At 56.7% G+C, this 27,765-nt stretch overlaps 1 protein-coding gene across 9 annotated transcripts; it reads right to left on the bottom strand.

Annotated features, from left to right (window-relative positions):
- On the bottom strand, positions 1 to 26,803 carry CARD10 (caspase recruitment domain family member 10). Of its 9 annotated transcripts, none has more exons than XM_043880751.1 (21): positions 26,552 to 26,802; positions 26,128 to 26,379; positions 25,146 to 25,283; positions 22,611 to 22,936; positions 18,326 to 18,523; positions 17,254 to 17,409; positions 16,531 to 16,656; positions 15,278 to 15,469; positions 13,469 to 13,603; positions 13,008 to 13,123; positions 12,181 to 12,209; positions 11,607 to 11,730; positions 6,118 to 6,277; positions 5,533 to 5,692; positions 4,898 to 5,141; positions 4,644 to 4,713; positions 3,475 to 3,589; positions 2,222 to 2,380; positions 2,012 to 2,127; positions 1,452 to 1,567; positions 1 to 1,225 (listed from the first exon to the last, which is right to left on the bottom strand). In XM_043880751.1, the coding sequence occupies exons 1-21, from the start codon at positions 26,688 to 26,690 to the stop codon at positions 985 to 987; spliced, it is 3,312 nt and encodes a 1,103-aa protein (XP_043736686.1). In that variant the 5' UTR covers positions 26,691 to 26,802; the 3' UTR covers positions 1 to 984. The 9 variants fall into 9 exon arrangements, 7 of the variants coding, with proteins under 7 accessions (XP_043736686.1, XP_043736687.1, XP_043736688.1 ...); XM_043880752.1 differs by having other exon boundaries at positions 1,452 to 1,564; positions 26,552 to 26,801; XM_043880753.1 differs by having other exon boundaries at positions 3,487 to 3,589; positions 26,552 to 26,801.
- Between the last annotated feature and the right edge of the window lie 962 nt (positions 26,804 to 27,765).

Genomic DNA, 27,765 nt, shown 5'->3' with positions numbered 1-27,765 from the left:
TTCTATAACAAACTGTTTAATGTTCCCTAATGTGCAGCTTCTGAGGGAAAAAAAGCCCATTAAAAATCCACAAGCTGTATGAAAAAAAAAAAAAAATCCACAAGCTGTACATTCTGGTAACGGAGTGGCTGGCCCCCTCCCCACCCATCCCTCCAAGAGGCAGGGCAGGGAGGGGCGCAGGTGCTGTGAGAACATGGTCCTGGGGTGTGCTCACCAGGAACACACGCGGGTTAGTGCCTAAGTCACGGGGGTGGGGGGCATGACATTTACACAGGGGAGAACCACGGACACACATGTGACTGGAAGACACGAGGACACAGGTGACGGTAGACTGGGGAAGCCACAATGCCCCCATGGAGGTAAACACGAGAAATGTCAGCTGGACGGGTGGCTGTCACACACGGCAGGCTCAGGGGCGCCTGTGAACAGAAGAGGCTGTGGAGGACTTCCCCAGTGGTCCAGCAATGAAGACTGTGTGCTTCCACTGCACAGGGCACAGGTTCAGTCCCTGGTCAGGGAACTAAGATCCTGCATGCCACACACAGTGAGGCCAAAAAAAAAAAAAAAGAGGCTGTGGAGGCAGGAGACCTCGTGAGCCGAGGGGAGGGGCAGACTCGAGCCCACCCTGTGGGATCTTGGGTGTGCAAACCAACGCACAGGACTGAGAACGCAGATGCTCTGAGAAGAGCAATGAGGGACAGGACACAGATGTGTGTGTGAGACCCACGAGAAGGGTCCGTGGAGACACAGGGCCAGGGGAAGGCCCAGAGCAGCAAGTCCAGGGGTGGGAGGGAGCTCTGGCCAGGGGCTCTCCTGGGTGAGAGAGCCCAGAGCCCAGAGCCCAGAGCCGAGGGCCCCACGTCAGGAGTCCAAGGGTTGAGGAAGGCTCAGGATGAGGAGGACCCGGGTCCACTGCAGACACCAGAGTCCCCGGTGGTGGCTTCCGGAGTGCGTGAGGAAGGCACAGGCATTTCAGGGGGGCCCTCAGGCCTCGCTGCTGCTGCTGCTGCTGCCACCTCTGGTGCTGCCGCGCTCTACCCACACAAGGCGGGCCTGCTCCTGCAGAATGCGGCCCCGCACCACCTTGGCCAGCTCCTCCGAGTGGCCCCACTCGTGGGCAGGCACCTGCACCCAGGAGCAGGGCAGCCCCCAGAGCACATGCTCTGAGCCCCGGCACTGCCGCAGCAGCTCGGAGTCCCGCCAGCCCGGCCGGCCCAGCAGACCCCTGCCGAGAGAGCACAGTAGGCAGTGGTCAGAGAGGGGGATGAAGATGGACAGTGAGAGAGAGAGAAAGGAATGGACTAAGACATGGAGAGTCAGAGAGGGAGGATGGACAGAGGGAGTCAGAGAGACAGACAGAAGGCAAACGAAGAGATGGAGAGAGAGAGAGAGCAAGGCACCCAAACAGGAGGAAGCGCAAAGTCTTTACCCCTCCTCCCGGCCCAACTCACCTGACTTCCCGGACATTCTTCTCGGTCACCTCCACGTGGATGACGATGGGGTAGATCTCGTTCTGGACCAGCTCCCGCACACCCCGAGCACCCAGCTCCAACAGGCAGTGCTTCTTCTCAGGGTAGGGGTGGTCAAGGCTACATTTTACTCCCAGGCCAGAGACCCTAGCCTCCCTGCCCCTAGACTGGGCCCCCATAACACAGCCCCCTACAGGGTCCAGCTTCCCCATCCACCTTGGCAATAAGGAAAGAACTGGAAGGGAAAGCCCAAGACCCAGGGAAATAAGTCACTTTCCCTAGACCCCGATCTGCAGAGGGCTCTGACCCCACCCATGGCAGCCCCAGGTGGCTCCCAGGGGAGCGGCAAGTCTGAGACAAGGATGAACAGATCAGATGTATCAGCCAGACTCTCCAGGGTGAGCCACTTGAGGCAGAGTGCCCCAGGTCACCCGTTTCACAGGTGAGAAGACACCCATGGAAGGGAAGGGGCTTGCCCAGGGTCACCCTCTGCTCCTGGGCCCAGAGGGCACCACCCCCCATGCCCCACCCCAAGCACCTACCTTCCCGACAGACTCCTGGATGGCACGGATCCTGCTGCCCAGACCGGGGGCGGCAGGCCGGGCCTTGGGGGCTCCAGGTGCTGACAATGTGCACTGTTCCTCTCCAGAGAGGCTTTCTGCAAAGCACAGGAAGGCACAGACGAAGGGCCAGTGGGCCTGACTGCCCCAGGGTGCCACCCCACCCTCCCATCTTCAAGTGTGCAGGCTCACCCGCTGGGCACACTTGGAAGTCCAGCCGGGAGCTGGGCAGGTCTAGGAGGTTGCGGATGAGCCGGGGCGCCAGGCACTCAGGCAAGAGCACCACGGGCCGCAAGGCAGACACCAGCAGGGGCCGCACGAGGCTGTAGGGTTTGAGGCTCCGCTCTGGCTCTGGGCGCGGGAGGGGACAGGATGTAGACGAGATGAGGGTGCAGGCAGGGCCCCAGCTCCTCGCTGCTGGGATGGCCAGCCCCCTCAATACTCAGAACCCCAGTGCCTCCTCTCAAGGCCCCTATCTTCTTTCCCTTCCTAACACCCGCTGCGGGGCTTCACTGGGACTGGCCTCCTCCCCATCCCGGGCCTCACCCGTGCCCCCTACAGGCCATTCTCCTCTCGGCAGCTGAGGCAGGCTTCAACGCTGAAGTCAGATCCTGTAACTCCCCTGTGTTCAATGCACCAGTGACTTCCCACAACTCTCAGGAAGAAGGCCACATCCTCCACGTGGGTGACCCAGCCCTGCCGGAGCTGGGGAGGCAGCAAGCCACAGATCCCCTCACTATAGGCTCTATTCTGACCTCACAGATCAGCAGCTCTAATTGTGGGACCTCTGCATGCCCTGGTGGCCCAGTTAACTCTCCTGTCACAGCCCAGGTCAGGCCTTCCCAAGCTCCCAGGTGGGCAGGGACCCCTTCTACCTCGCCCCTCCCCTCTCTCCCCTCCCCCCTCCCCTCTGCCACAATGTGTGACAACAGATTTGCATTTGCTGTATTCAGTGTCCTCCAAGCATAAGACACATAGCCATGCCTGAGTCTTTGCCTTCTGCAACGAATGCCTCGTCATCCTTGAAGGCCCCAGCTCAAACAATCTCCCTTCCAGGAAGCCTTTCCTAACCAGCCTTATGCTCAGAATTGCTATTCATTCCTCTGGGCTCCCCTAACCCCTCATCCTCCTTCCTCTAGGAACTCCCTCTGGGGTCATCATGGCACCTGCCACCATACACAGGCAAAAGGCACAGCTCTGCATGCTTTGCCAGGCAAGAACAGGCCCACACTTGTCCGTGCCTCACACAGACCCCTGGTCACACCTGGACACAGACCAGGTCCCTCCATCCTGGTGGCCCATCTCCCACCAGGTCCCTGGCCTGCACCCTGCCCCTGACTGGAACCCTCCCACAAGCCCTTCAAGGCCAAAGGGAACACCAAGGCCAAAGGACACCCAGATGGGCACATTCCTGGAGCCCGTAGGCAGTGGCTGCACCTTTGCACCTGGGCACACACCTGAGCAGGGCTCCAGCAGCAGCGGCTCTGGGGAGTCCCCGGGAGGACTCCCCACGTGCTTGGGCTTCACCAGTCGCAGCTGGTCCAGGGCACGCTTCTTTAGCTGGTGAGGGAGTAGAAAAAGAGGGGCACCTGAGAGCTCAGCTCCATCCCATCCTCAGGGAGAAAGGGCCCTGCTGTCCAGTCTCATGGGTCAGCGCAAGAACCCCCTCTCTATCTGGCTGTCCTCTGCCCCCACCTGGCCCAGCACAGCCCCTGAGACAGAGAAGGGTGACCATCAATAGGAACCCGGGGAAGCAAGACTGCTAGAGCTAGTCAGAGCTAGAGGAGCCTTAGGTCTGCCCCCACATTCCAGATCAGAAATGGAGGCCCAGAAGGACCTAATAAGATGTAAGAGACAAACTCTGGGGTCTCTTCCAATTAATCAGCAGTGTAGGAAGAGTATAGAAAAACCAAAACCGACAGCACTAATTCTAACAATAGTGGTTGCTGTTCAGTTGCTCGGTCATGTCCGACTCTTTGCGACCCCATGGGTATCAATAGTTGACAGGCGTCAGATAATGTGACAACGTGACGAATGCTAACTAGATCCCACATGCATGAACCCAGGAGGCAGGCTGGGTTCCCCATTTTACAGATGAGGAAACAGAGCCTCAAGAGAGGGTCAGGTGGTCGTCCAAGGTCACACAGCAAAGACGGAACGGAGCTGGGATGCAAACTCCGGAGGCCTGGCTCCAAACCCAGGTTCTCCACCTTCTCTCCAGTACCATGGTCTCTTGAAATATTTAACCTCTCCGAGCCTTGCTCTGCCCAGGCTCGTGGTCCAAGGATCAGAGAAGGGAGTGTGACTACCGTTCTGTTAAGTGCTCACCACATGCCACCGTGCTCCTGAGCACCGGGCACACTGCCTCACTTCCCCCTCTCAACCACCCGGACTGGAGCCCTGTTGCTATTCTCTTTGACAGACACACTGGGGACAGGATCAACCAAGTCTGGGTGAAGACGCAACCAAAATGCTCATCAAGAAGATGAGCAACCAAGTGGGTGGGGTCTCCTCCCCCAGTTTCCAGAGAATGGAGCCTGTCCTCTCCCTTTTGGCCCCCCCACTTGGCACCCCCTCCCCAAGCCCTCACCCTGTCCTCCGCAGCCCAGCTTACATTACTGCGGGGGCCCCGGTGTCTGCTGGATGGCAGGCATTTCTCCTGAACTTCCAGGAGCTGCTGGGCTCTGGTGGGGGTGGGTGGGGGAAGAAGGGAGGTCATGTCATGAGTTTGTAGGGAGATGGGGAGTTCCTCACCTTCTCTCCTCCAGCCCCCTCCCCCAATCCTGTCCCAGAGGATGGCGAGGGACTGCAGGAAGAAAGAGAGTCCCCCATCCCAGTCCTGGCTCCCAGGGCTGCGGGCTGTGTCACCTCTGATAATTGGGCACGGTGCCCCGGTCCAGGTCTCGCAGGGTGAGGGGGTCGACCCGCGTGCAGAACCACTCCTGCCGCCGCTTGTATGCCGGGTCCACCAGCCGCAGGATCTCCTGAGCTTTCACACACAGGGCATGGGGGTCAGCCCGCTCAGGCAGGGTGAGGTTGGCTCGAATGTAGAAGGGCTCAGCTCCCGGCTCCTTCACCCAGGCATCCAGGGCCTCGTGGAAGGACTGGCAGGCTGAGTGTGGACAAAGCAGAGGACAGCAGCGAGGACAAGGGAAGGAGAAAGTCAAGCATTAATCTCAGAGAGGTCACACCTTCCCCTTCTTAAAATGAGAGTCCAAGACCCAGGGAGGGAGGGGATGGGCCCAAAGCCACCAAGCCCACTGGGGACAGAATCAGGACCCAAACCCAGGTTCCTGGACTCCTATCCACTGCTCCTTTCACTGTTGCTTACTGAGGACAAGACAGAGTAAGGGCATAAGAAGAGACAACTAGCAAGCAGCCAGCGGTGTAGGAGGGAAGAGCGCTGACAGGAGTCAGGACGTGAGGCATCCCCCTCCCAGGCCGTGGCTGTCCCACCCACACTACGGACCGAAGGAGCCTTCTCGTGGGCCCTCAGTTCTGACCTTCCAGGACTCCTGCGTCCTCAGTCCCTGCCCGCCCCAGGCCAGGTTTACCCTTGAAGTCCATCAGTGGGAGTGTGGACGTCTGTTTCCGGGGCAAGGTTCTCTGCTGGGCCTCGCCTTCCGGGCCTGCCCCCTCCAAACCAGCAGCCTCTGCCCTTGGCTGGGAGAAAACCCAGACAGGGAGGGAACTGAGCTAGCTTCCCAGGGCAGCCCTGGGGCTGAAGAACACCGCGTGTGGGGGTGACCATGTCTCAAAATTCTGATGCTCCCACCTCACAGGGTGCGTGCCCAGTCAGACCCTGCTCTCTGCAACTGGCCTCCCCAACCAGCGTGGCTCAGTTTGGTCTTTTCCACGTGTAAGGGTGGGGATCTGTCCAGTGCTATCAGTCTGCCCCACCTCCCAGCCCCTGCCCAATCAGATTTCACTTAATGCTGGCTGAGGCGGGGCAACCAGACGCTAGTCAATGAGCCCACCTCTGCTTCGTTCAGAAACTCCGCCCAATGATCTAGATCCACCAATCAGAGGGTGCCCAGCCCCAGCTAAAGTACCGATTCCGCCCCCAGCTCAGAGGGGCGGGGCCTCACCTCTCTCGGTTCTACCCTGGCCGACCCGGGCCCAGAGAGCACCCTCCGCACAACAGCGCCAGACCAGCTGTCCCCAAGGAACGACAGGCTATCTGGGCCCTTGTCCTGGGGCTCAGGTCCCCCGGGGGGACTCCAGCCAGACACTCGGATGGCCAGAGACCTGAGCAGAGAAAAAGGAGATGGAATTAGCGTTTAGTCAGTATGTTGATTCAGTTCAATATTCTTGGAGAACTATAGTGATGCCCCCAAAATGCCAAGACTGCCACCCCAGGCCACTGCACCTGCTAGAATGCTCTTTCCCTTCTTTTTTTGCCTGGCACATTCTGCTTATCCTTCATAACTCAGGTCAAAAGCAACCTCTCCTTCCCAAACCCCTGCACACAGTGAGGTGGAGGTTCTTGCTGGAACACCCAGTTTTTCTATTTTCCCCTTGGTTTCCTCCTCAATAAAATGCCTTGAGAATCAGCCCTCTATCATGTTTTGGCTCTGGATCCTGACCACCAATCACAAGTGTCTGGTACATCTGGCAGATGACTAATAAAAGCTTGTTATGCTCATAGTCTAGGGCAGGAGGTCACCCTTAAATCATAACAGATCAGGGATGGTTACTGCTGGCAGTAGGAGCAGAAAGGGGAGGGGCTTCCCAGAGGAAGCAGCTAGGCTACATGAGGGTGAAGAATAGAAGTACTTCTGGAACAGACAGAACTCTGTGGTTCCAGACCGAAGAGCCGGTACAGGCAGAAGTGTGGAGAATAGGATACAGTGCAGAAGAATTTAATAACAACAATAATAACAGTAGCATCAAACACTTACTGGGTGCTTCCCATGTGCTAGACACCATGCTAAAGTCCTTGCCCTAATTAACTAATTTAACATCCTGGGAAACAGCTCCCAGGAAAGACAAGCTGGAGCCAGCCTATGGAGGGTAAGGAATGAAGGTATTTGACCTTCCTCTGGTGGTCAGTGGGTACCACTGACAGTCAGGACAAAGAGTCACCAAATCCCTCTCATAGGAGGACTCTGCCTATCCCTGGATGAGAAGTGGTGAAGCCCTTTAGCCAGACTCAGAGAGAACTGACCATAAGTCTCCCCATGACCCTTCCTCCATGGTTCTGGGGAAGGGGAGAGGTCAGGCTCTGTAGGTGTGCCCCAAATGGAGAGGGAGCCCAGGAAAAGCCTGGGCATTCACTCACCTCCCCATCTACACTGGCAGCTTCAGTCACATAGCCACACTGCCCCCTGCTGCCTGCTCAGGGTGGGCAAGGCTGCAAAGACCTTAACCCAATCAGTACCCATGCAGGGGAAGACCCTGGCCCTCGGGAGTCCAGCCTGGCTTCTGCCCCCTCAGTGAAAACAGAGGACCAGGACCCAGGGGCTGGGGATAGACATGGGTTCTGGGGACATCTGGGCTGCCTTTATAGGCTCCTTCAGCCCCGGGACTGTCCTGGCCACATCGACTGGGGACAGAAAGGCCTGGACAGAGATGGGAGGCCTGAGTCTGGGCCTGGCTATGCTGCCCAACGGCTGGATGGCTGAAGCCACAGCTATCAGCTCCAACCCCAGTACTAACTGTGCTCTAGCCTTTGAAAGCGAGCTGGCCACTTGATTCTATCCCCACATCCATAAAGCAAGGACAATGATGATACTCGTTTCCCACCGTGGGTGTGAGGCTTAGACAAATATAGAGATAATGCAGGTAGAGGTGGAAACCAGAGGGCTCCAGGGCTTTCCAACTAAATGGGTTATGAAATTCACTGGGTCATGACCAGCACTGTTTCTGAATGGAATGGAACAGAAAATATAAGCCTGCCTCCCTTCAAGTAAATCCAACTATCTTCCCGTGACCCTTTTGTTCCAAGCACTTGTACTGGGTTTCTCCTGCGGCGGGATACCATCAGAAGAGTTTGAGAAAAGTGGTGTGGAGGGCACCAGCAGGAACTCTGGGGCCAGGAGGCCTGGCTACTCGCCTCTGGTTCTCAGCAGTCTCATCTGTGTCTATCCACCTCATTGTACAACTCAGTAAGTTTAAACACTGGATGTTGCTGGAACAGTGCCTGATAAAAACTAGACATTCACTATCACCAGGTGTGATTCAGGACAAGTCACCTCTCTGTGGTCCAGCTTCCCCCTACCCAATTTCAAACCCACAGACAGCTGACCACTGGTGGCTTCCCTAGTTGAGGGCCCAGCGAGCAGACTGCATTCAGGCCCTCCCGGTCCATCTGCTCACTCCCTACCCCTGCCTGCATGCCTCGCCCCCTCCCTACAATTCCAGCATCAGGGCAATTCCTCAGCCACTCCACCTTTTCAGGTTCAGAGACCCAGCTTGGGCATCTTCTCCTTCAGGATTCCCTTGCCCAACTTCCTGAAGGATCAAGTGACTTCTCTGAGCCTCCACAGCCCCAGGCTACTATCTGGGAGCTCACAGGGGCAAAATCCAGGTCAGGTCTCTCAGACTCAGACCTCAGCAGACAAGTGTGTGGGGAAGAAAAAGGAACATGGTGGAGGGCAGGGGTTGCCTGCTCCAACCTCTCAGGAACTCCTAGGTTTCTGGCAACAAGATCTGATTGATCCCAGTCCTGCCTGTGGGAAGGATGGGGGTCCCCATCCACCAGGAGAGGGCTCCCAATCCTATCCCCCAGTGTTAGGTCAGGAGTCAGGTCACAGGGGAACATCAGGGACTGGGCCAGGTCCTTCACTCTGCCAAACCTGAGCATCATGAGTCAGGTGGCCTGGATAAGTGCTGCCTACACCCTGGGGCACTGTGGGAAGATCCCTAGGTTCAAAGGTCAGGGACCTATGAAGCTGAGATGTAAGCATGTCACACAGATTACCTCACTGAATCCTCCCAACCACCCTACGGAAGCCATCTGTTATTCCCCCAACATAAGAGAAGAGGCAAACGGAAGCCAGGGGAAGTTACAATTGCCAAGGGTTACACAGCTGGTGGGTGGTGGAGTTAGACAGTGACCTACCCAAACCTTCCCTGTGTGAGGTCGGCCAATGCCAGAGATCCTGTCTTTGTGACAAGAGCGGGCAGGTATGGCCCTGCCCAGGAGACAGCACCCCAATACCCTCCCAGTGTCCTTCCCACCCAGCATCTCACCTTCACTCTTTTCCACCTGCCTGACCATCCTCCGCCCTGGCCCAAGACTCTGGGAGCCAAGAGGGGCAGGGGAGAGCAAAGAGATGCAACGCCCAACACACAGGGAGCACTCAACACAGGTGGAGGCTAAAGCAGCTTCAGTGGGGACTTCCCTGGGAGGATAGTGGTTAAGAATGGGCCTGATAAGGCAGGGGACACGGATTTGATCCCTGTTCTGGGAAGAATCCACATGCCGTGAGGCAGCTAAGCCTGAGCTCCACAAGGGGGGCCACCACAATGAGAAGCCTGCACACCAAAACTGGAGGGCAGCCCCCTCTTGCTGCAACTAGAGAAAGCCTATGTGCGGCAATGAATACCCAGCACAGTCAAAAACAAATAAAAAGTTAAAAAAAAAAAAAACTCAAGTAGCTGTGACGAGAGGAAGGGACTCTGGAATCCCCAGCTCCACCACCAAGTGGCCGTGGGACACATTCCTGACTCTGAGCCTCATTCTCATCTCTATATGGGGCTTGCAGGGCTACTCTGAGGATTAAGCCACAACAGAACCAACAATAGCTAAGAACTAACTTCCCACTCACTACGAGCCAGGCACTGCATTTAGCACTCTAGTAAGAATATTAGAACCTCCACAATGACCCTAAGGGACAGGTACTACTGTGAGCCCATTTTACAGAGCAGAAAACTGAGGTACTGAGAAATTAAATGAGTTGCTCAAGGCCCCACAGTAGCAAGTGACAGAGCCAGGATTTCAGCTGGCTCACAAGTCTGTTTGGATCCCGCCTGTGCTCTGACCTGTAACCCTGCCTCCAGCCCAGGACTTGTGCAAACAGCGCTCCCAAGGCCATTAAGGCTCTCACATCCCTGAACTCCCATCGGCCCACCCCCTTCTCTCTTAGTCCACCAACCCTGCCCCAACCCCTCAATCTGTGTTCCTCCCCCATCTCCCTCCTCCCCAGGAACTGTGTGGGCACCAGAGGTGGTCCCATGATCACATGGGCCAGAACCTTCAGCTCCCTCTGCGGCATCCCGGGGGGGGCCCTTGGACAGCAGCCAGGACCCCTGCTGCAGGCCTGAGCGGAGGAAGAGAGGAAGGGCCAGGCAGGCAGGAAGGGAGGCGCCTCCGCCCCTTCCCCCAGAAGCACGTCCTGCACAGTTAGAAACAATGTCACACTGGGCCCAGTGCCTGACAGTGGGGGCAGGGGCCTGGCCAAGCTGCTTCCAGGAGGCAGGAGGCTCCCAGTGCTGCTCTGCCCTGATTTCTTGTGCGACCTGTCCTCTGTAACCAGCGTCCCCATATCCCAGCTCTGACATTCAGTGCTTCCTATGCCCTCCCCAAAACCCAAATCTGGTCAGGCCACCCTGGACCTTGGCCCTGGCACGTGCCGGCTGTGTGACCTCGGGCAAGTCACTTAACCTCTCTGAGCCTCGGTTTCCTCCTCTATAAAAACGGGGTAATCATAATAGAGCCTGCCTCCCAGGACAGAGGGAATGCTGTAAAGCAGCCTGGAGCTGGCCTTGCATTTAGTAATAGCTAAGCACCATCCCCTCCTCCCCCACCACCCAGGTTTCCCAGGGCGCACAGCACCACACTTCCCCAGCCTGACTCACAAAGCCTGCCCTAGCCTCGACTTTCACCTCTCCCCCTTCCCTGCCCTCACGCTCCAGTCACCACCAAACGCCAGGCCTGTCCCTGGACAGCCTCTGTTCTCTCCTCTTCCATATCACCCAGCTGCGCTCCTGGCCTGCTCTCTCCTGGCTGTGTTCAAAGGCCACATTCTCAGATCAGCCTCTTCCATCGCCTGTCCTTCTGAGATCACTGACCAGGAAAGCCATGTGTCCACCTAAATGGACAGAGCACATGGCCTGCAGCGTGCTGGGAGCCGCCGAGGTTCGTGTCTCCAGTCATAGGCGAGCCAGCTCAGCTGCAGGGAGATACAAATGACAAACTACCACCACCCCACCCCGCCCTCAGCACAAAGTCTGCTGGGAGGCTCAGTCCTGCTGGGAGATCTGAGCAGGGACAGGCAAGCAGTACAAGTAACAGTTGCCACCTACCGAGCACCCACCGCACGCCTGGCAGAGCGGGGTGCTTGGCTGCCACAACTCCTAAGCCTTCAAACACCACCTGCAGAAGACATTGCTGTGCCCTATTCCCTGATGAGGAAACTGAGGTCCAGAGAGGTGAAATAACCAGCCCAAGCCTCCCAGACAATGGTGACAGCATATGAATTCAACGTCTGCCTCTGCGCAACAACCCAACAGTCTGACAGCGGCATGAGGCAAGGGCTTCGCTGCTGCTCCCTCCCACCTCACCCCTGCTCACCCTTCTCCGGGGATCCGGACCAGCCCCCCAGCTCCACCCTGCCCCAGGCGACTGTGGTACCTGCTGAAGAGATCCAGGCCGCAGCCTCTGGCCAGAAGGCCGTCCGGCTTTCCCAAAGGCCACACGCTGTCGGAGGACGAGGACGAGGAGAGGCCTGGGGACCAGGGCTTGAGCGTCACACTCCCTGGGGAGGAGGGGTGAGGTTCAGGGGCGCCAGCAGAGCCATGAGGGAGGGCTGAGTCCATGAGAAGGGGTTGAGCCCCTCGAGCCCAGGGATGGCTCAGGGCCCAGAGGCCTTGGCAGGTTGGAGGCCCTGGGAACACACTGGACTCACAGGGCTCAGGGCTGGGCCTGGGTCGACCAGGGTGACCCTTCAGTTTCCTGGAAGAAGGTGGAGGGCGGGCTGGAACTGAGTAGCTCCATAGAGCGCAGCTGGGACCAGGAGAGAGGACCACGATGGGCTCCGGGTGAGAGGTGGGAATCAGCTCCCCCGGGACCTCCTGAGCAGAGCCTCCCTGCCTGGCCAGGGGACAGCAGAGCCTCAGGGAGAGGACGCAGGCCAAGGGCAGCATAGGTAGCATAGGCCTCAGGTGGGTCCCCAGACGAGCCCTCCCCAGAGTCCCGGGGCCTTTACCTGTGATGTCTGACATGCTGCTGAAGGACCTGGGCAGAGAGAGGGCGGGAGGGGCCAGCACTGAGCGCAGTGGGCACTCAGCCCCACCCCCACTCCTGTCCCCATGCTGCCCCAATGTCTGGCAACCCCCAAGCACAGACAGGCTAGACCTAAAGTCACAGGGCAAGAAGCTAATATTCTGACCGTGCAACTGTGCCCACGTCCCTCCACCTAGAAGGCCACCCCTTCTGGTCTGTAATGCCACTCCCTCCAGGAAGCCTACCCTGACCTCTCATGCCTCATCCCAACCCTACTTTCTACTGTCACTTGTAGCTCCAGGGTCTGCCTCCACGCTAGAACATGACCTTCCCATCGCACACTCATCATAGCAGGTTCACTCATTACATCAAGCCGATGACGGGGGACACATGCCAGGAGGCAGAAGATCTCCCGCCCGCGGTCCTGGCACCAATCATATGGCTCAGTTTATCTGGCCCCATTTTCTGCTGCTGCCTGAACCTGCAGCCGTTCTTGCCTGAGATCCTTGACCCCTGAGAACCTCCTCCGTGTCTCCTAGTCCTGAACACCCAGGCTTCCCCCTGGATTAAGGCTCTTTGAGGTTTAACTTCCAGTGACTCTCATGTCAGCGTGCTCAGCAGGGACTGAGCCCACTTTGCCCTTTGACCTTGTCTTAACCCCTTGGTTACACATATGACTTCTGGAACCTGGGTTTCCATAGCTCCAGTCATTTAAGGGCAGCAAAGGGAGGTGACAGCATGGACCTGACCCTGGCATCAGGGACTCTGGGAGGCAACAGTAGCGCCCCCCACCCCGGCCTCTCTCTTTACCTCTTAGGGGGCGCGGGGTCCTCCTCTCGCTGCCGGCGGAGGATGGAGCCAGCACTGGGTGGGAAGGGCAGGATGGAGAGGCGATTGATCTCCTTCTCATTGTCCGTGGCCTCCTCCTGCAAAGTCACAGCAGGGCCTGGTCACCCCCACGGCACCCGCCCACAACTCATCGTGCCAAGTCTGTGCTCATTTCACAGATGGGAACTAGAGCCCAGAGTGGAGGGGCGGGCTCTGCGAAGCTTCTGTATGTGAATGGCTCCCCAAGTCTCCTGGCGCCCGAGCCCAGGCCCAGCACTGAGCCAGCTTCTTTGGGAGTTTCAACAAGGCACTTGGCTTTCATGGGCCTCGATTTGCTCTCGTGGGAAATGGAATGGTCAGCAAACTGGAGAGCCCCCTGTGTGTCAGTAATAATATGATGGCCATGCGTATCCCCCGCATCTGCGCTAGGGCAGGTGTCTTACCGAGGCGTGGGGCTCGGGCCCTCCCACGACAGCCGCCTCCCCCGCTGCTTCTGGGCCTCCCAGCGGGGACGGGAACTCGCTGAGGCTCCAGGTGCTGCTGAGGTTGGAGCACAGGGAATGGGAAGAGGCGCAGGCCTGGAGAGGAAGGGGAGGGAGCGGTCAGCAGCGCTGGGCCAGGGCCAGCCACCGCCATTTTCTCAACGCCCCAGGGCTGGAAACAGGGACGAGGTGGGGAAGGAGGGAGCTGGATTCCTGCCCTCATGGAGCTCATAGCCTAGTGGAAGAGAAAAACTGTGAACAAGCAGACAGATGAAGGAATTAAGGCTCAGCTGCCAAAAGAGCTGGGAAGGAAGGTACCTCGGGTGGGGAAGGCACTCAAAGGCCCCACCCGGCCAGGGGGCCATCAGAGTGTTTTCCAGGGAAAGTGTGGCTGGAACTGAGAACTCAAGGATATGTAGGTGTTAAAGTTGGGGAGGATGGGTGAGGCAGATGGAACCGTAAGAGCAAAGGCCCTGAGGCAGGACTGACACATTCTAGGAATTAAAAAGCTGAGACTGGGGGGAAGGGATAGTGTGGGATCAACAATGTACACACTGCTATACTATAAATGGATAACCAACAAGGTCCTACTATATGGTATATGGAACTCTGCTCAATGTTCTGTAGCATCTTGGATGGGAGGGAAGTACGGGGGAGAACAGATGAACGTATATGTATAGCTGAGACCCTTTGCTGTCCACCTGAAACTACCAAAATATTATTAATTGACTATATGCCAATACAAAACAAAAAGTTTAATAATAAAAAAAAAAAGTTGAGACCGAGAGAACCAGGCTCGAGGTGGGCAGGTAAGGGAACCACCCTGTAGGACTTCTAGGGCAAAGTAAGCCACTGAGGATATTTTAAAGTCAAAAATCACAGATTTATGCTTCTTTTGTCCTTTTCTTCAGGTACTACACTCCTGGCAGACTGATTCTCTTTAAGCAAACACAAAATAGGAAAGGGGCTTCCCTGATGGCTCAGTGGGTAAAGAATTCGCCTGCAACGCAGGAGACACAGGAGCTGCGGGTTCAATCGCTGGGTCAGGAAGATCCCCTGGAGGAGGAAAATGGCAACCAACTCCAGCATTCTTGCTTGAAAAATCCCATGAAGAGAGGGGCCTGGTGGGCTACAGTCCAAAGGGTCGCCAAGAGTCAGATATGACTGAGCAACTAACCACACACACAAAATAAGAAAAGATTTCTTTTCCTATCTTGGCAGAGATCTGAGAGCCAGTGTCTGATTTATAAGGGATCTGGGGGCTTGGCCCCACTGCTGGATGGTTATGTGATCCTGGGCAAGCTTATGACCCTCTCTGGGCTCTGTGCAATGAGGCAACTGTACTAGTCGGTTTCTGAGGAACTTCTAGGGCACACATTTTGCATTCTAAGATGCTCACCAGCCCTCAGGCAGTTGGTGTTCTCCAAGTGTATGATAAGACAAGCTTCAAACTGTTTTTCGCGCCCCAGGTATAACCTCAGAAACCCAGAGGCCCCTACACTCCTGTCCTGTTCCCTGATACACCAACCCCCACCCATCCGAGCTGCATTTTGTCCACCCTGGCCAACAGCCCCCTCCAAGACTGGCATGTTCTTGATCTCGAATGATGACTCCAACCAGGACCCCACATGTTTCCTCCCAGAGCCTGCATCTTCCCAGGCCCAGGTGAGGACTCCCGATGATTCCCCCACGTCCCCATCCCCAGCTGAGGTCTCTCACCAGGTCTCACTCTGGCCGAGAGTTCCAGCTTGGACTCCTGACCCTGCTCACCTTGAGATGGGGCCCCCCCTGGACCCGCTGTAGCTGCACCTCCAGCAGGGCCTTGGCACCCTCCAGGCTGGTGAGCGCTGTCAGCAGCTCATCCCGCTCCACCTCCAGGCCTCGGACCTGCTTCCGGTACTGGTCCTTCTCAATGAGGCTCTGCGAGTACTGCAGCTGAATGCGGTCTCGGCTCTGGATGGCCTGGCAAGAGTAAGCAGGGAGGGGACTGGGGCCTGGAGCTGGAGGTGACATGCTGGCTCAGCTGTCCTGGCCTCTGACCTTTCAGATCAGGCCAGGGGGTGGAGGGATGGGTAGCAACAGGACCGGCAGCTAATGTTTATTAAGGACTTCCTGCATGCTTGTACCCTGTGCTAAATATTGGCTCATTTAATCTACACACTAACTCTCAGAGTTAGAAAGTCTCTTTATTCTCATTTTACAGACAGGGACACCAAGCCAGCAGGGACATAGCTTCAGAGTCCAGGCTCGTACCATTTCCCGGAAACAACTCAAAACTCTTCTCTGGGACACACTGTGGGTGGGGGACTTTATTCCCGGCCTCCAGGGTTCAAAACCCAGCCCAGTGCACCCAAAGAATTTTTCCATACAATGTAGACCAGGGTGCCCAAGAGCTGGATCGATGGCCATGGGGACCTGCCACCATTGTCTCAGAGGGAGCAGGGGTGAGAGTCTCAGGGGCTAGGAGCAACCAGGTAAAGTGCAGATTCCTGGGCCCACCCCAGACCACCTGAACCAGTATGTCTGGAGTCGAAACCCCAAATCTGCATTTTCACCCGGCCCCCTGAGGCCCACACTCACATGTAGACATCAACTGCTCCAGGGATTCCAGGGATTCAAACATGGCCCAAGGACAAAACCTGCTGCCCTCCCCGCTGCATGGGGAGCTCAGACGAGGAGGGCTGGGGGCCTCGGCCCACCCCTCAGGAGGTGAAGGAATGGTACCCAGGACTTGGGAGCCAGAACTTTTGAGTATCTCTTCACCAACAAATATTTGAAAGCCTTGCCCTTGATGTGAGCAGAACAGGGATTCAGATGCAAAGGCCGCCCACACCAGCTTTCATACCTGTCCCAGGAGCTCAGTGAGGCAGGTGTGTTGAGAGGGCAGGGCTGGCATACATCAGTGCTCAGGTCCCCTGTCTGTTTCTCCTGGCCTACTTGCCCCATCCTAAACTGATGAGTATACTGTTTGCGATTCCAGTCCTACCTGCCTCTCCCCATCTTCCCCTGCAGGCCGGGCTCACCTGGTCCCGCTCCTTCTCGATCTCCTCCAGCTGGGCCAGGACGGTGGCCATGCGGTGCTTGTACAGGTCACAGTCCTTCTGTAGTGTACGATGCTTCAGCCGCAGGTCCTCCATCTCCTGCAGGTACTGTGGATGCGGCAGGGCAGAGCAGGATGGGACACACCCCGGTCAGACTCCAGGGCCGGGGACCATGGGCAGGAGGCTAGCAGGTCCAGGGAAAGGCCTGAACCCCAGTAATGAGTGCCCACCTCCCCAGCTGGGTGGCCTGGGCTGCTTACTGACATCCCCTCACTGGGCCTCAGCTGCCTGATCTGTAAAATGGGGACAACAACCCATCCCAATCTACCTGGGCCTCCTCATTTCAACTGCAGTCTGCCCCCTTAACCCACTCTGCTTCCTCCACAGCACTCATCACCCTCTGTGACATGAGGTGAGGGACTGTGGATTACGCATAAGGTGTCCTGTTTGTCTCCCCTGCTAGAATCTGTCCTCCCCAGGAGAAGGGACCTCTGTTGTGTTCACAGATGGACCTCAACACATATTTGAGAACAAATGAATGCACAGCTCTTGGCACGGGACCTGGCAAATAGCAGATGCTCGGGGAAAGCTGGCTGAAGTAAACGGGTGATGTCCATTCCCCGCCTCCCCAGGAGCTTCCCCAGGCTGTGAGCAAAAAGACAAGTGGGGGCAAGGCAGGGGGTATAGGGGGAAGGCGGACATCACCTTATCCCGCAGCTCCTCGGCCCACTGCAGCTCCCCCTGCACATCGTGCAGCTTCTGGCACAGCTCCTGCCGGCTGTCCTGCGCCTCACGCCAGTCATGTTCCAGGATGTCCAGGAGGATGCGCTCGGAGCCGGGGGCCCCTGGCCGGCTTGCCTCCTGGGGGGGCGGGTGTCAGAGTTCAGTGCTGCCTCAGCCCCTGACTCCGGGCCCCTCCTGAGTGTGGGGTGAGGGGGGACACATAGCTCTCAGCCCCAGCTCACTAGCTCTGCCCCCTTGGCCAAGAGCCTTGGCCTCTCTGAACCCTGGCTTCCCCTTCGGCTGAGTGGGTGTGGCCCCAGCAGTTCTGCCCACCCTCCAGGGAGCATCTGGTGTACAAATGAGGTAAGTGGATGAGGGCGTGCTCGGACAAGTTGGACCAGGATCTTATTCCTCAACAAGAACCAGGCCTGTTCTCTCTTGCTCTGGCCCCAACCCGCTAGCCAGGATAGAAGATGGGTAATATTTCCAAGACCTATTTCTACCCCCCTCCTCTGGCCTGACAAGGGGTTTTCATAGGGTCTGAGCCTGGCCCAGGCAGGTAGACCATGAGCTGAAGATCCAGTCCCCAGACCCACACCCTAGCCAGGCACCCCCAACCCTATAAAATACACCAGAGTCCTAGCTTCCTCCCCCACTTCCTGTGAGGAGTAATGGCCAGGTGGCAGGCCCATGCTGTCCCTTACCTGCCACAGGACACTGAGCAAGCCCTGGGGCCACCCAGACCTCAGAGGTCTCAACCTTTCCATGATCAGACTCCTTTACAAATCCAAGGAAAACTGGGGGCCCACTCCCCAGAAAAACACTCACACACAAAATCAGACACACCGTTTCAAGGAGCTCAGAGGCTTCCTGAGTCCCCCGTCCCCCAGCCCCAGACCCCAGACTCAACACACAGGGCGAGCTGAGGGCCTCCACTCAGAGCTCAAGAGGCCAGCCAGATCTCAGATCCCTGGATCTAGAATCCTCATTTTCCAGGCCTCAGGGGGACAAGTGAGCAGGAGGGTCTGGCTTCCCCCTGGGCCTACCCCCATACCTGCTGCAGGCCTTCCTGCAGCTCCTGCAGTGAGGCCACCAGCCGCTGGTTCTCAGCGCGGAGCTCCAAGACCAGGTCCACACTGTCGGGCTCTTTCTCTTTCTCTTTCTCCTCGGCCCCAGGGAGTGGCCCCCTGGCCCTTCGCAGCTGCGTGCACTCTTCCTCCAGCCGGCTCACCTTGAGCTTGAGCTGATCCACCTGGGGCCCAGGACACGGGTCAGCTCAGGGAGGGAGCACTGGCCAGGCCAGAGGGGAGACAGAGGTACCACTCCTGCAGTCCGGGGTGCCTCCCCAGTTCCCAGAGGGGCCCGAGCAGGCATCCTCCCTGGACATGTCTACAAAGAAGTGACAGGCTGGACCAATATGACAAGGCCAAGCCACCCTCCCAGGGGACTCTGACTCAAGGACTTGTCGGTGGATGGGCCAGATCACAACACACTTGTCTGTCCCGCAGTTCTGACATTGAGCACAGGCAACTAAGCCCAGCACCAGCATAATGGACAGGAAGGAGGGCTCCACCAAGAACAGGAGGACCCAGGGGCTAGGCCCAGCTTGGCCTCTAACTCCGTGTGGCCTTGGGCAAGTCATGGCCCCTCTCTGTGCCTCAGTCTCCTCATCTCCCAGGGGAATAAGGAGGAGGATAGTTTTGAGGGTCTCACCCAAGAGCCAGGATGATCCCCCTCAGAAAGCTTCCCCGCTCAACATACATGCACAGAACAGCCATGAGTCTGATCCTCCCTTAGAGATAATTCCTACCAGAGCCTCCATGAGGGATGGTTCTGCTGTTGGTTCACTCCCAACACAAATTCCAAATCTGGGGTCCAGGTTTCAATTGTACCATTTTACCCTCTATCATCCTGAGCAAGTCACTTACCTCCTCTGGGCCTCAGTTTCCCCATCAGTAAAATGGGCCTGTGCAATCCCCCTGCTCCTGCTCCACCACCTGCCTCCCAAAGTCATTGCAGGCATCAAACAAGACAGCTGGTGGACAGAGGCCTTTAAACTACAAAACTGCTGGGGGTGTAACAGTGGCTATTTTTACAGCTTTGAATAAAATCCTAGGACCGCACCCCCAGTCACCAGTTCAGTGTGGGTGCCAGAAACTGACCAAGGGGGCTGTGTGGGCGGCTGAGTAGTGGCCATGGCAGAGATGTACGACCAGCTGGCTGGATTATGAGTGTACTCAGCCCAAGCGATTTTCCAAATTCATGTGGGGTCTGAGGTGTCTATAGAGCAACACGAGGAGCAGGTGGCAGGCCACAAAATGAAGTCATTGTTGGAAAAAGACACAGTGACCTCCGGGGCCACACTCAGGCATGCTGATGTCTGGTGCCCTAGTAGCGCCCTGGCCCTGCTTGGAAAGGACTCCCAGCCTCCCAGACTCCAGAGCCTGGCATGACATTCCCCACACCACCACCCCACACACACAAGGGTCTGGAGACTGGGTCAGGCAGTTCCACGAATTAACAGCCCACTCCTCCTCCGCAGAGGACTCAGAAAGAAATTCATGACTCTCACATTCCTTTCCCCTCACAAAACCCGCTTTGTGAGCCGCTGGAGAAAGACAGCTAGTTACAAGGGCAAATGTGGTCACACCCTCTCCAGCAAACCACAGCCACACACCCCGGCCTCCTGCCTGACCCAAGGCCGGCAGGCTTCCCGGATGAGCTCAGGGGACAGGGCACCTGGGAGTCTCCGCCAAACACCAGGAAATAACGGATGCATTTAATCCTGGTGTACAAACTCACTTAGCAAAAAATTATAGCGTTCATTCCTTTAAGGTTTATGTTGCTTAGAAATAACAGCTCATTAAATTTGCACCTTATAAAATACAGTATTAAATCACAGCCACCACACACCTGTCCGGGGGGGAGGGAAACCAAGCTGCCAGGAAAAAGCATGATCAGCTGCTCTGTTCATCTCCACGTGCAAAGCCTTTGTTAATTGGTTGCGGAAAAGCTCCAGTAAATTAAGGCAAGTGTACAGTAGCTACATTTAAAGAAAAGCTTATCTATTAACTGAATTTCATCCCTTAATCTCCACCAGCTAAACCGGGAAAAAGCAGCTCTTCTCTGCCCATTGGCAGATTTCTTTACCCCTAGGGCCATCCTGGACCTTCCCCAGTGGCTCAGTGGTAAAGAATCCGCCTGCAGTGCAGGAGATGCAGAAGACACGGGTTTGATCTCCGGCTCAGGAAGGTCCCCTTAAGAAGGGAAATGGCAACCCACTCCAATATTCTTGCCTGGAAAATTCCATGGACAGAGGAGCCTGGCAGGCTACAGTCCATGGGGTCAAAAAAGAGCTGGACACACGTGAGTGACTAAGCACACACTATGTGCACCTAGAGCTGAAATGCTGACACACACAGAACCTCTAACACCTCTTCTTCATCGGTCTACCCAACCCCAGGAGACTCCAGACAGGCGCACGCACGCACACACAGGGCACCCCCCACCCAGTCACAGGCACATATCCTCTGCTTCAGCAGACCCAACTCACAATCACATCCAACCCAAAGGTGAGACCACCTGTGCCGGCCACCGCCCCTCCCAACACCCTGGGACCAGCGGCCATCACACTGTCTGCTCTGAGCAGGCTCTCCCCACCAGGCTCCTCCCCCAGCTCACCCCACTCCCAGCAGTGCCCAGAGTAGAGTCAGAAATTCTCCATCTTGGAACCCTGGGAAAGTACTCCAACCAACCTGTCTGTGCCTCAGTTTCTTCATTCATAAGTGGGGGTAATAACAGGGGCTCTGCCTGACCCCCATTCCAGTGGAGTTCCCAGGAAATTACAGGAGTTGATGGACATCAAGCCCGAAGGACCATGCCTACCACACAGGAGGTGCTATATTGCTATGATGTCACTGCATCGTGACCTCCCGCTTCAAGGATGAGGAACCTGAAGCTCAAGAGGGCCTGGCAGCCTGGGCCCATGAACCTGTGGCCTCAACAACCCCCAGTCAGGACTCCTTTCCCCCGATGTCCACCCCCACCACCAATGGCACCCACAGTCACAGGCTCCAGCACACCAGTGCTCTCACGCTTACAGGCTCATCGTGGACATGTGACCCATGGTCCACGGCCACCTCTCACCCCGTGGGGTGCCCCAGCCACAGTTGAGGCTCATGGGGTCAGGGGGCTTCAGATCCCACCATCAAAATCCCCCAGTGGAACCCTGTGCAGTACCGCCAAGGAGAGCCTACTGTGTGCCACGTGTGTGCTCAGTCACTTCACTCACAGCCCACCAGGCTCCTCTGTCCATGGGGTTCTCCAGGCAAGAATACTGGAGTGGGTTGTCATTTCCTGCTTCAGGGGATCTTCCCCACCCAGGGATCAAACCCTGCATCTCCTGCCTTGGCTGCAGGCACTGTCAAATCCTTGAGACAACTCTCTGCAGCAGTATAATCCCAGCTTTATCCCCATGTGAAGACCCAATAAGACACCAAGAAAGAGAGGCTTAGTTTCTCAGCCTCTAAGAGGCATGGCCTCGCTCGCTTATAGAGAGAACTGGGTGAGATTTCATCTGGACAGGAGCGAGAGGAACAGCATCATGAGGCAGAGGCCAGCAGGGGCACCAGGCAGACCTGGTTCACATCCAGGCTGCGCCACTTGCCGCTCTGTGACCTCGAGGAGGTCTCTTTACAATCTACACCCATGTCTGTACTCCAAAATGAGAACGTGGAGCATGGTGTCTTTGTGAGATTACATGATGTGATACGTGTAACCTACATGGCACAGAGTCATACTTAATAATATCAATAACAATGGTTAACCATAATCCAGGTTTTGAGCACTAACCCTGCACCAGGCACTGTATATGTCTTAAATTCTGTGTCTTAAATCCGAGGAATCCTTCTACCTCAAGGCCTCTCTGCCTCAGCACTTGCGGACCTTTTGGACTGGACAGTTCTTGGTTGTGGAGCTGTCCTGGGCTCCAAGGATGTTTAGCAGGAACCCCAGCCTCTACTCACTAGACGCCAGTAACACACTCCTGGTTGTGATGATCAAAAGTGTTCCCAGACATGGCCAAAAGTTGCTAGGGGGAGGGGGAGCAAAATCACCCCCAGTTGAAAACTACAGTCATAACTCAATGAAATAAGCACTATCAATATCCCCATGTTACAGATGAGAAAACTGAGGCACAGGGTAGAGAAGGGACTTGCCCATGGTCCAGTAGCCAACAGATGGTGGCTCTGGGACACCAGCTGGCTACCATATTACCATCATTTTTTGCAAAGCTGCCCCTTTCCCATGGCACACCCCACCCCAACCCCCCCAGGGCCTACCGCCAGCTGCAAGTCCCGGCTGCGCAGCACGGCTGAGTTCTTCTCCTCGCTGAGCTGGGCCAGGCGCATGGCGATCATGTAGTTCTCATCCTTAAGCCGCAGAAGCTCCAGGCTCCCCGCCTCCCAGTCCTCCCGCAGCCGCTGGCAGCGCTCCTGAGCCTGCTGTTGCTCCCGAAGCCGCTGCTCCAGCCCGGCCCGCTCCTCCTCCAGCACCCGGCCCCGGGCCTGCAGCTGCTGCTCCCGCTGCAGCTGACTCTTTCGAGCCTCCCGCAGCCGCCGCACCTCTGTCATCAGGAACTGGGTCAGGCCCTCAGGCCCCTCCTCATCTGCCAAGGACAGGGCAGAGAAAAGTCAGGTCAGGCAAATAAAATTCAGCAAGATGGCAGACCACACAGAAAAACCCAAACCGGAAAAACACTAGAAGTAAATATTGGAACACATTTTTACAATGTGGGGACAGGGAAAGGCTTCCTAAACCAGGCAAAAATCAAAAAATTATAAGAGATTTCTGAATGATGACAGATGTCAGAAGCAAAGTTAAAAGACAAGTAACAGAGTAGAAGAAAATACAAAAACTGACACAGAGCCACACTATATAAAGAGCTCCTACAAATCAGTAAGCAAACAACAAAATAAAAATATGGCCAGAAACTATCAAATTGCAAATTACCAAACAAAAAATGACTGGTAAACATAGGAAAGGGCTTCCCTGATAGGTCAGCTGATAAAGAATCCAGCTGCAATGCATGAGACCCCGATTCAATTCCTGGGTTGGGAAGATCCCCTGGAAAAGGGATAGGCTACCCATTGCAGTATTCATGGGCCTCCCTAGTGGCTCAGACAGTAAAGAATCCACCTGCAATGCGGGAGACCTGGGTTTGATCCCTGGGTTGAGAAGATCCCCTGGAGAAGGGAATGGCAACCCACTCTAGTATTCTTGCCTGGAGAATCCCCATGGACAGAGGAGCCTGGCGGGCTACAGTCCACGGGGTCACAAAGAGCTGAACACAGCTGAGCATGTATGCATGCAGATATGCAATGAGGAACGTATTTTCCTATGTTTGTGCTGAGCTGTGCTTAGTCACTCAATTGTGTCCCACTCTTTGTGACCCACGGACTGCAGTCCACCAGGTTCCTCTGTCCATGGAATTTTCCAGGCAAGAATACTAGAGTGGGTTGTCACTCCCTACTCCAGGGGATCTTCCCAACCCAGGGATCGAACCCGTGTCTCTTGCATCTCCTCCATTGGCAGGTGGATTCTTTACCACTGTGCCACCTGGGAGCCCCCTCTAACTCATTAGCAATAATAATAACAATAATGATAGTACCACTAACATTTGACTTTATTCTTTGGTCTACACACATATATTAATTTATGTAATCTTCACAACACTTAAGGTAGGTACTATTTATTGCACCCATTTTAAAGACAGAAAAACCCAGGCACAGAAATGTCAAGCCATTTGCCCCAGGCTAACTAAGCTGTTGAGTAAGCTGAGTACATCTCTCAACAAAGTGCAAACTTAAAACAACAACATATTATTTTTCATGTATCTAACCACACAAAAAAAATATTTTTAAATGACCCCCAAGATGAATAAGGGGACAACAAAAAGGGTGCTCATACACTGTTGGAGGGACCCATATTGTGTGTGTGTTAGTCACTCAGTCACGTCCGACTCTTGGCGAGCCCATGAACTGTAGCCCACCAGGTTCCTCTGTCCATGGGATTCTCCAGGCAAGAATACTGAAGGTGGGTTGCCATTCCCATCTTCAGGGGATCTTCCCAACACACGGACTGAACCCAGGTCTCCTGCACTGCAGGCAGATTCTTTACAGACTGAGTCACCAGGGAAGCTACACATCCTCTAAGAAATATGACTTCTCAGAACTTCTCCTGAGACACACATGTGCACAAAGATGCGGATGTTCCCAGCACTGTAATATTTGCAAATAACACATCAATAGAGGATGTGTTAAATGACTATGGCACATCACTAACAAACACGATGCAGTCATTAAAAACAAGCATAACAGAATCACACTGGTGGTGGTGGGGGAGTGAATCACAAAAATCAGTTGTTCCAAGAAAAAAATGAAATACAGAACAAGACATGTAAGATGATCCCCTGTGTATGTGTGTGTGTGTGTGTGTGTGTGTGTGTAATTGCCAAACTGTTACCAGCAGAGCAGAGTTGAAGGAAGAAGTAAAGATCTTTGCTGTTTATTCTCATCTCATGGCATGTTTGAGTTTTTTACAGAAGAAACTGCAAACTGGTACACGTCGGCCACATACAGGTCTGAGAACAATTTCAGGGGGAAAGAGCCACGTTAAGGGTGTGGGCTCTGAATTTAGACTCTAACTGCATTACAAACCCAGCTCCACATTCAGCCTGCTGGGGAGGCCTTGAGCAGACAGTTTCAGCTGTCTCTGTGCCTCAGTTTCCCTGCCTGTTCAATGGCCACAATAGGAGTGCCCCCCTCACAGGGAGGGGGTAAGAAACCTGCGCTGGCACCCACTGCAGACCCACTCACCGAGGATCATGGAGCAGCGCTGGGCAGGCTCTCGGCCAGTGAGCAGTGTGAAGTGCTCGGGGTAGTAGAACTCCAGGGCTTCCAGGAAGGCCTCATAGCCCCTCTTCCCCCGGCAGCGCAAGATGTCCATCAGGCGCCCTGGAGAAAGGGGGGTGGGTGTCCAAGGGTCAAGGTGAGGGCTGCCCCCAGTGCCTAGCTGCTTCCTCCTGTCTGCTCCCCGCCCCCCTACCCCGACTACCCCAGGGCCCACATTCCCCAGATCTCTGAACCAGTGACACACACAGGGGCCTGACTCAACACATCAGAGGAGATAGCCTGTCTGCTCCTGCCAGGAGAATCAGGACCCACTCCCCTACCACCACCAGTGGCAACTGTGTTTCAACAGCTCCCCAAGCCCCTGCCTGCCCTCCAGGATACAGGGCCAGCAAATGGAGCCTGCCTTTACAACGGCACAAAAAAGCCCCCTCCATCTTCAAGGCAAACCAAAATAGCTATCTCGTTGACCAGTGCCTGAAATTCCACCATCAGACCCTCATCGCTTCACCAGCTCCGCTCAGGCACAACCTACGGGAGAAGGCACCCTCAAAAAACTGGGATGGGAAAATAAAGAAAAATGACTCTCCGAGAAGTATGTGACACACAGACGGCGGGGGACAGGGAGAACCTATGAAAGCAAAGGACACAGGAACGAGGCCAAGTCCACCAGCTGTGACCGGGAGGTCCCAAGCCCGGCCTGAACCGCAACTACAGCCAACCCCTTACTCTAAGGTGGACCGAGGAGGCGGGAGAGAAATTCAGGCACGGTGTGGACACGCGGACACGCTGAAGGAGGCAGGATGGCGGACACACCAACCATCCCACCCTACCGATGTGGAGACCGAGGTCCGGGGGATCAGAGCCCTTGGCCGGTCGGCCCCAAGAAGGCCCCAGGGAAGGCCGGCCCCGCCCGCTCAGGCCCGACCCCGCGCCCCCCACGGCTCACCGGTGCGGTTGACACGGCACGGGAAGCGGTAGGTGCTCAGCACCTCCTCCTCGTCCTGTTCGTCGATGACCCGGCATTGGCGCAGATACGGCGTGAGCTTGGCCGGGTTGAGGGTGCGGGTCAGCCGGTGCCGGACGCCCTCGATCCGCTCCCACAGCGCGTCCTCCTCCGCCTCGGACCCGGAGCCGGCCCCAGCCTCCTCCTCGGCCTCCCCAGCCTCGGCTCCGCCCGGCATGGCCGCGTCCTCGGGGTCTGCGAGCCAGAGGCGCGCGAGGGTCAGCGCGGGCGCCGGGGGCGGGGTGCGCCGACCGATCCCAGCTCCGGGCGTCGTCCGTAGGACCCCTCGTATCCCCTCGGCTTTCCCCTGGCTTCCCGCGCCCGGTCCTCCCCGAGGATGCCCGGCCCCCGAGCCCCCAGGACTCACCCCGCACGCCAGAGCCGCCTCGCACTCCCGGGTCGACGCTCGGGCGGCGGCTCCGCCGGCGCAGGGGGGCGGGGTCGGCGGCGCCCCCGGCCCCGCCCCCGGCCCCGCCACTGCCCGGGCTGCCCGGACCTCCCCACATCGCCGCCCCGGTCCGGGCCAAGCGTCCGGACGGCCAGCCACCCGCACGTCCGCCCGCAAGCCCGGCTCCCTGCCGTCCGGCCGCTGCGCGCCTCCCCCCGCTTCCTGTTTCCCGCCGGCTCTCCCGGCCCTGGCTCGGCAGGGTCCGGGCGGTCCGCCCACACCTGCCCGGCCTCGGGGCGGGGCGGCGCCGGCGGGACACGCACGCTCACACCCTCCTGCGCGCCGCCACACACCTTCTCCCGCCCGCACGGGGCACTGGGCACACGGCGTCGGCTCCCCCGGCCCAGCGCGCATTCCCGGCGCCCAGTCCGCCGCTCGCACCTGGCACCTGGCGCTGACTTCGGCTCGCTGCCTACACGGCGGCCACAGGGCATACCGGTCACACCGGCACACCGCACATTAGCAAACCGTGTGCTCGGAGTTAAAACGTCCCACACAGCCTACACAACACCCCAGCCCCGTGCAGATGCCACACACCCGGTGCGATTCTATCTGCTCGTCTCAGGAAATGACCATGCAGTGTGGAGCCAGGCCACCCCCGTCCCCAGGGTCTCTCCCAGGGCCTGAGCACGTCTGTGGCTGCGCTTAGCTGGGAGAGCACTGCTCCTGGAGCAGGAGATCCGGATCCCAGTCCGGCCTCCGACCTACCCTTGTCTCCGTGTCCCCAAATAAATTGCCAGTTTTGGCACCTCCTCTCAAGCTAAAGGGCCGCCTCTGGGTGGGCAGCAAAAGACAGGAGTTATGGCTGTCTTCTCAGAGATCAGAGTCGGAACTCTCAGGGCACCAGCCAGGTCCCTCCTACATAGTCTCACTGGAGAACAGTAAGACCAGAGACCCATTTCCCAAAGGGGGTTCCTCTAGATGCTAGACCCAGAAACACTTGGGAGTGGTGCTGTAGTCCAAGCAAGGAATCTACACTCCCCAACCCCCTTGGGGTAGTCACTTAACCACAATAAAGTGAACACCCACATCAGCTGGCATGGCCATACCATCCCTCCATGGGTTAGATACTGCCAGTGGGGCCTGCTGAAAGTGAGGAGCAGAGGGGCTGGAAAGAGCTATGAGCTCCCCAA

Source organism: Cervus elaphus, chromosome 22 (assembly GCF_910594005.1).
Source record: "Cervus elaphus chromosome 22, mCerEla1.1, whole genome shotgun sequence".
Lineage (NCBI taxonomy): Eukaryota > Metazoa > Chordata > Mammalia > Artiodactyla > Cervidae > Cervus > Cervus elaphus.
Note: the sequence above shows the minus strand (reverse complement) of the source record. Positions and strands in the feature narration are given on the sequence as shown.